General features: G+C 42.8%; 1 protein-coding gene across 1 annotated transcript in view; it reads left to right on the forward strand.

Moving 5' to 3' along the window:
- Window positions 1–624: 624 nt before the first annotated feature.
- Window positions 625–8,585, forward strand: part of LOC108515913 (probable histone-lysine N-methyltransferase PRDM7) — a 21,920-nt gene continuing 13,959 nt past the window's right edge. Inside the window, 3 exon segments of the mRNA XM_017853089.1 lie at window positions 625–693; window positions 1,059–1,182; window positions 1,509–1,616. Coding sequence (XP_017708578.1) covers window positions 625–693; window positions 1,059–1,182; window positions 1,509–1,616 — 301 coding nt within the window.

The following is an 8,585-nucleotide window of genomic DNA, read 5'->3' on the forward strand; positions in this document are numbered from 1 at the left end:
AAATCCCTTCAGCCTGAGGGACCCCAAATCTCAACCTGAGAGATAGTTTCCCCTTAGAGATGCAGACTGCTTTACTCCTGGATTTTTCTAGAATCCTCAGGTAGAGATCCCCAAATCCTGTCTATGAGAAATGTTCATTTTGCCTCGCTGAAACAGAACCCTGCTCCTCAGTCTGACCTAAGTCCCAGCAGTCAGGGGGCCTCAAGGTTTCCTTGGGACTCCTCTGGCTCTCACACCTCAGGACTCCCCTAAAACACCAGTAGCTACAACCCTCCAGCCACCTGTGCCACCCTTCTCCAAATGAGCCAAGCTGCAGGGGAACCAAAAGAACAAAACCCAGCTTATATTAGGTGGTAGCTCATGGCCAGTGGAGGCCTTCCCATCCCATCAGTACCCCCAGACCTCCCTGGGGTGCTTGAGACCTCACCAGGAACCCACATCTTTCTGCTCTGAACACCCCAGCCAGATGGAGAAGACAGAGCCTGGTTCTGGGCTGTGCTCAGGGCTGTTGCCCGCTCTCAGCACCTTCTCCTTCCACAGGAGCCTTTGGCCTAGGAGCTGGGAGACTCAGAGCCCTTCCCACACTTGGAATTGGAGCAAGTCCTTCTAGACAGTCCCAGCACCATGAGCCCTGAAAGGTCCCAAGAGGAGAGCCCAGAAGAAGACACAGAGAGAACAGAGCGGAAGCCCACGGTGAGACGTCGGGGAGGCGAAGCCAGACTCCTAGCAGGAGCTGATCTCTGGAGTGCTGCAGACTCCTGGCCTGTACCCTTGGGTGACCCTGTCTGAATGTGCATGGAATGGGGGCAGCTGGTCCTGGGCAGGACATGGGGGAGAAAAGAACACTAGCATCAGTGACTGCTCTGTGTCAGCAGAGAGCTAGGAATGCTCAGCATCTGCTCAGTTAAATGGGACACAATCTGGAGAAGCAGGGAAGGTCTTTATATTTCACAGAGACTCCCAGAGGCCCCAGGCTATGCTCTACACACAGGGTAGAGGAAAAGGACCAGCTCGATGTGTACTAGTAAATCACTGACAGAATCTGTTACTTCCTCTAGGTCAAAGATGCCTTCAAAGACATTTCCATATACTTCACCAAGGAAGAATGGGCAGAGATGGGAGACTGGGAGAAAACTCGCTATAGGAATGTGAAAAGGAACTATAATGCACTGATTACTATAGGTAACAGGAAGTGCTGGGCACAGACCAGTCTGGGAGACATAAAACAGGTCTTTGGTCCCTATATTATTTTAGTTCTCAGGTGGTGGCATCTGCCCACAATTCCCTTTTGCATGGAGACAAATCTGGAGGGAAATTTTGTTCTTTTGCATCAGTGCAGGACTGAGTGTGGATACTGACCATGCAGAGGTCACATCTTGACCTTGTTCAAGACTCTCCCAGCTCATCAGACTGAGCAGTATTGGGTTTGTGGTGCCTTCCATTGCCACTGCCCTTTGTTCCTCCTCCCAGCTCTTCCGTTTTAGAACAAAATTTTTGCTTCTTTTCAGGTCTCAGAGCCACTCGACCAGCTTTCATGTGTCACCGAAGGCAGGCCATCAAACTCCAGGTGGATGACACAGAAGATTCTGATGAAGAATGGACACCTAGGCAGCAAGGTAAGAGGGAAGGGAAGGAGGATTTTATTTATTTATTTATTTTTTGAGATGGAGTTTCGCTTTTATTGCCCAGGCTGGGGCGCAATGGTGTGATCTTGGCTCACTGCAACCTCCGCCTCCCAGGTTCAAGCGATTCTCCTGCCTCAGCCTCCCAAGTAACTGAGATTACAGGCATGTGCCACCATGACCAGCTAATTTTTTGTAATTTTTTTTAGTAGAGATGGAGTTTCTCCATGTTGGTCAAGCTGGTCTCGAACTTCCAACCTCAGGTGATCTACCCGTCTTGGCCTTCCAAAGTACTGGGATTATCGCTGTGAGCCACCATGCCTGGCCTATTTTTATTTATTTATTTATTTATTTATTTATTTATTTATTTTGAGATAGAGTCTTGCTCTATTGTCCAGGCTGGAGTACAGTGGTGCAATCTCGGCTCACTGCAACCTCTGCCTTCCGGGTTCAACAATTCTCCCACCTCAGCTTCTCAAGTAGCTGGGACTACAGATGTGCACCACCATGCTCAGCTAATTTTTGTATTTTTTGTAGAGATGGGGTTTCACCATGTTGGCCAGGCTGATCTCAAATTCCTGACCTCAAGTGATCTGCCTGCCTTGGCCTCCCAAAGTGCTGGGATGATGATGATGATGATGGTTATTATTATTACAGACAAAGTCTCACTCTGTCACCCAGGCTGGAGTGCAGTGGCGCAATCATAACTCACTGCAGCCTCAAACTCCTGGGCTCAAGCCATCCTCCCACCTCAGCCTCCCAAAGTGCTGGGATTACAGGCATGAGGCACCGTGCATAGCCCCCAGGAAGATTTAGAAGTGACCTCTTGGCCAGGCATGGGGACTCACACCCATAATCCCAGTACTTTGGGAGGCCGAGGAGGGTGTATCACTTGAGGTCGGAGTTCGAGACAAGCCTGGTCAACATGGTGAAACTCCATCTCTACTAAAAATACAAAAAAAAAAAGAAAAAAATTAGCCGGGTGTGGTGGTGGGTGCCTATAATCCCAGCTACTCAGGAGACTGAGGCTGGGGAATAGCTTGAACCCAGGAGGCGGAGGTGGCAGTGAGCCGAAATCATACCACCACCACCCTCCAACCTGGGCAACAGAATAAGAAGACTCTGTCTCGGGGGAAAAAAGTGACCTCCTGAAACCAGTCTGGGTTTAGGTCTCAGCTACATTTCAGAATTTAACAAAGGAAGAAGAGTTTTCCCTCAAAAACATAAATGCTCAACAAACAAGCAAAATGCAAGGCAGTATATACAGTAAGAGGTTATTCATATATCGTTGTTGGTTAGTTTTTGTTTTTGAGATAGAGTCTCGCTCTGTTGCCCAGGCTGGATTGCAGTGGCACAATCTCAGCTCTCTGCAACCTCCACTTCCCAAGTTCAAACGATTCTCCTGCCTCAGCCTCCCGAATAGCTGGGACTACAGGCACGTGCCACCATGCTGGACTAATTTTTGTATTTTTGGTAGAGATGGGATTTTGCCATATTAGCCAGGCTAGTGGCAGACCTGCCTCGGTCTCCCAAAGTGCTGGAATTACAGTCGTGAGCCACCACACTTGGCCTCATATAAAGTTTTAAAACCTGTAAACTATGTATAGTATTTATAAATATAATAATAAGTGGTAAATGCATAAAATCTAAATGTGAATAAGAATGCCAAATTCAAACCATTTATTATCACAACGAAAGCAGGAAGGGCTGGCAGGTGGCTTCCCTGTGGTTTGGTTAGTTTTTTTGTTTGTTTTATTTTGTTTTAAATTTTGAAATAAACATAAAAGACCTGAAACAGTTGTGGCAGAATGTTGACATTGGACTGAATGGTGATGGATGTATGGGTTTTCCAGTACTATTCTCCATTGTTTTCTATATGTTTAAAATTTGTCATTCCTTTTTTTAAAAAAAATTGTTTTGCTAAACATTGTTAATAAATCATAGAACAATTAAAGAAAATGTAATGAAACTGTAAATCCACAAAAAATCTTTCTAACACCAATCTCATAATAGTTTAGTTACTGAGTTAAATGTCTTAGAAGAAGAAGTAATATTAAGTAAAGATACATCATTTATGTACATTTAATCATACTATATGATCCTCTTATACCAAAATGAATCTACTTCTTTGTCTCAATTCTGGAGTGGGTTTGAGAGAGCTGTTTAGTTTCCCTCATCTTTCCCATATGTCACTGACCAGAGATGGCATCAAGTAAATAAAATAATGTGCCATAATTATAAAATGAAAGTGCGAAGCTCATTTTCTCTTCTACTTCTTGGTCAGGAGAGTTTAGAAGTAAAAAGAGTCAATCTGCCCAAACTAGAGAGAGCAACTTGGATTCAGTCTACGGTTTCCCCATCTATGAATTTTAGATTCCTTAGGACCTAAAAGTGGCATAAGAGGTATGAAAGGCCAGTGTTTGCTTTTCTGCAAATGCTTTGACGTGAAAAGAATGTCTCTTTAGAGGGAATCTATCTCCTGTGGTTTATCACACATCTATACATCTTTATCTGAACTCAGTTAAAATCCCCAGTTTAAGTCAATTTATTTTTTATTGTGGCAAGGAATACAATAACATATATTTACTTCTCTAACAATTTTTAAGTGTACAACTTTATTAATTATAAGCACATTGTTGTGCAATAGAACCCTAAAACTTTTTATCTTGCATGACTAAAACCCTATACCCACTGAACAATAACACCCTATTTTCTCCTCCCTCCAGCTCTTGGCAACTGCAATTCTGTTTCTATGAATTGGATTACTTTCCATACCTCATATACGTAGAATCAGCCATGAAATATTTTTCTTTTTGTGACTGGCTTATTTAATCACTTAGCATAATGTCCCCAAGATTCACCCATGTCATAGCATGTGACAAGATTTTCTTCTTTTTTAAGTCTGAATAATATTCCTCTCCATGTATATACCACATTTTTAAAATCCATTCATTCGTCAATGGGTATTAGGTTGCTTTACCTCTTGTCTATTGTGAATAACGCTGTAATAACTATCAGTGTGCAAATATCTCTTTGAGATCTGGTTTTTAATTCTTTTTACTATATTGCATAACCAGAAGTGGAATTTCTGGATCATAAGGTAGTTCTGGTTTTCATTTTTTGTGGAAGTGCCATACTGTTTTTTACAGTGTCTGCACCATTTTACATTCCCACTACTATGGTTTGAATGTGTGGAAGTTCACGTATTGGAAACTTAGTTGCCATCGTAACAGTATTAACAGGTAGAGCCTTTAAGAGGTGCTTAGGTAATGATAGCTCCAACCTCATGAATGGATTAATGCGATTATCACAGGAGTGGGTTAGTTATTGCAGGAGTGGGCTCCTGATGAAAAGGATGAGTTGGGCCCTTCCCTGTCTTTCTCTCTGTCTCACATTGCACACTTACCCTTCCACCATGTCATGATGCAGCTTGAAGCACCTTGCAAGATGCCAGTGCCATGCTCTTCAACTTCCCAGCCTCCAGAACCACAAGCCAAATAATTATTTTCCTTATAAATTACCCACTCTGGGCCAGACGCGGTGGCTCACGCCTGTAATCCTAGCACTTTGGTAGGCCGAGGCAGGTGGATCACAAGGTCAGGAGTTCGAGACCAGCCTAGCCAGCTTGGTGAAACCCCATCTCTACTAAAAATACAAAATTAGCCAGGCATGGTGGAGTACACTTATAATCCCAGCTACTCGGGAAGCTGAAGTAGAAGAATCACTTGAACCTGGGAGGCAGAGGTTGCAGTGAGCCGAGATCGCACCACTGCACTCCAGCCTGGGCAACAGAATGAGACTCTGTCTCAAAAACAACAACAACAACAACAACAACAACAACAACAACAACAACAAAACCACATAAATTACCTACTCTGTTACATTCTAGGAAAGCAGCAGAAAACAGACTAATCCACCCACCAACAATGAGCAAGTGTTCTAATTTCTCCACATTGTCGCCAACACTTGCTATTTTCTGTTTTTTTTTGACAGAAGCTATCATAACAGGATAAGGTGATATCACATTGTGGTTTTAATTTTCATCTCCCTGATGATTAGTGAAATTAAGCATATTTTCATATGCCTCTTGGCCATATATGTATCTTCTTTCGAGAAATCTCTACTCAAGTTTTTTGCCCATTGCATTGGTCAGCCCAGGCTGCCACAAGAAAATACCATACACTGGGTGGCTTAAACAACAGAAATTTCCTTTCTGACATTTCTGAAGCCTGGAAGTAAAAAATCAGAGTGCCAGAATGGTTGGGTTCCAGTGAGGGCTCTCTTCCTGACTTGTAGGCAGCCTCCAACTCACTATGTATTTACATGAATTATTTGTGTGCCCACAGTAGGAAGGAGAAGGAATATCTTCCTCTTCTTATAAAAGCAATACTATCCACTAGAAGATTTTTTTTTTAGACAGCCTCACTCTGTTGCCCCAGACTGGAGTTCAGTGGTGCGATCTCAGCTCACTGCAAACTCCACCTCCCGGGTTCAAGCAATTCTCCTGCTTCAGCCCCTCACATAGCTGGGACTACAGGGGCACACCAGCTAATTTTTGTATTTTCAGTAGAGATATGGTTTTACCATGTTAACCAGGCTGGTCTCAAACTCCTGTCTTCAAATGATCCGCCCATCTCCTTGGCCTCCCAAAGTGCTGGGATTATAGGAATGAGCCACTGCGCCCAGCCAAAAGCACTAATGTCATCTAAAGGGTCTCACCCTCATGACATCACCTAGCCCTAATTATCTACCAGTGGCTCCATCTTTAAATACCATCATATTGAGGTATTAAATATGCTTCAGCATATGAATTTTGGGGAAACAAAATTCAGTCCATAGAACTCATTATTTAATTATTTGTTTTGTTGTTGTTGTATTATAGGAGTTCTTCACATATTCTGGATCTTAACTCTTTTTTTTTTTTTTTTTTTTGAGACAGAGTTTTGCTCTTGTCGCCCAGGCTGGAGTGCAATGGTGCAATCTCAGCTCATTGCAACCTCCACCTCCCAGGTTCCAGCAATCATTCTGCCTCAGCCTCCTCAATAGCTGGGATTACAGGCACACACCACCATGCCCAGCTAATTTTTTGTACTTTTAGTAGAGATGGGGTTTCACCATGTTGGCCAGTCTGGTCATGAACTCCTAACCTCAAATGATCCATCTGCCTTGGCCTCCAAAAGTGCTGGGGTTATAGGCATGAGCCACAGCGCCTGGCCTGGATATTAACTCTTTATCTTCTTTCTTTGAGACAGAGGTCTCACTACGTTGCCCTGGCTGGTCTCAAACTCCTGGGTTCAAGTGATCCTCCCACCTTAGCCTCTGAATAGCTGGACTATAGTTATGTGTCACTTCACTCAGCAACATTAACCCTTTGTCAGATATGTGGTTTGCATATATTTTCTTCCACTCTATGGGATGTCTTGCCACTCTGTTGAATGTTTTCTTTGTTACACAGAAGTTTTTAAGTTTGATGTAGTCCTACTTGTCTAATTTTGCTTTTATTGCTTATGCTTTTTGTGTCATATACAAGAAGTTATTATTTATTTCAATGTCATGAAGATTTTCCTCTGTTTTCTTCTTGAAGTTCTGTACTTATAGGTCTTACATTTCAGTCTTTAGTCTATTTTGAGTTAATTTTTATATGAGATATGTGGTAAGAGTCTGTCTTCTCTTTTGCATATGTATATCCAATTTTCCCAACACCATTTCTTGCAGACTGTCCTTTCCTCCATTGTGTAGTCTTGGCATCCTTGCTGAAGATCATCTGACCATATACACAAGGGTTTATTTCTTGCCTCTCTATTCTGTTCCATTGGTCTATATGTCTGCCTTTATATCAGTACCATGCTTTTCTGATTACTGTAGCTTTGTAATATGCTTTGAAATCAGGAAGTATGAGGTCTTCAACTTTATTCTTCTTTTTCAAGATTGTTTTGGCTCTTCTGCTTCTTTAGAGATTCTATATGAATTTTGGATATTTTCCATTTCTGAAAATAATGGCATTGGCATTTTGATAGAGATGACATTGAATCTATAGATCATGTTGACAGTATGAACATATTAACAATATTAAATCTTCAAATCCGTGAACACAGGATGTCCTTCCATTTATTTGTGTCTCCTTAAATTTCTGTTGGCACCATTTTGTAGTTTTCAGTGTTCAAGTTTTTTGCCTCCTTGGTTAAGTTTATTCGTAATTATTCTATTCTTTTTGAGGCTATTGTGGTTGGGAATTTTTTCTTAATTTCCTTTGTGGATTGCTCATTGTTACTAAATAGAAACACAACTGTTTGGGGTGTGGATTTTGTATGCTGAATTCATGTATTATTTCTTCTTTTTTTTTTTTTCTTTTTGAGACAGAGTCTGGCTCTGTCACCCAGGCTGGAGTGCAGCTGTGTGAAATCGGCTCACTGCAAGCTCCACTTCCCAGGTTCAGGTCATTCTCCTGTCTCGGCTTCCCGAGTAGCTGGGATTACAGGTGCCCACCACCATGCCCAGCTAATTGTTTATAATTTTAGTAGAGATGGAGTTTCACCAACTCCGTTAGCCAGGATGGTCTCCATCTCCTGACTTCGTGATCTGCCCACCTCGGCCTCCCAAAGTGCTGGGATTACAGGTGTGAGCCACCGTGTCTGGCCCAAATTCATATATTACTTCTAACAATGTTTTGGTAAAAATCTTTATAGTTTCATTTCCTTTTTTTTTTTTTTTTTTAGATGGAGGCTCACTCCGTCTCCTCCCAGATTCAAGTGATTCTCCTGCCTCAGCCTCCTGAGTAGCTGGGACTACAGGCGCCCGCCACCATGCCTGTAATCCCAGCACTTTTGGAGGTCGAGGCACGTGGATCATGACGTCAGGAGATCAAGACCATCCTGGCTGATAGGGTGAAACCCCGTCTCTACTAAAAATACAAAAAATTAGCCGGGCATGGTGGCGGGCGCCTGAAGTACCAGATACTCGGGC

The sequence above is a fragment of the Rhinopithecus bieti genome, unplaced genomic scaffold, assembly GCF_001698545.2.
Source record: "Rhinopithecus bieti isolate Rb0 unplaced genomic scaffold, ASM169854v2 scaffold_35842, whole genome shotgun sequence".
Classification (NCBI taxonomy): Eukaryota; Metazoa; Chordata; class Mammalia; order Primates; family Cercopithecidae; genus Rhinopithecus; species Rhinopithecus bieti.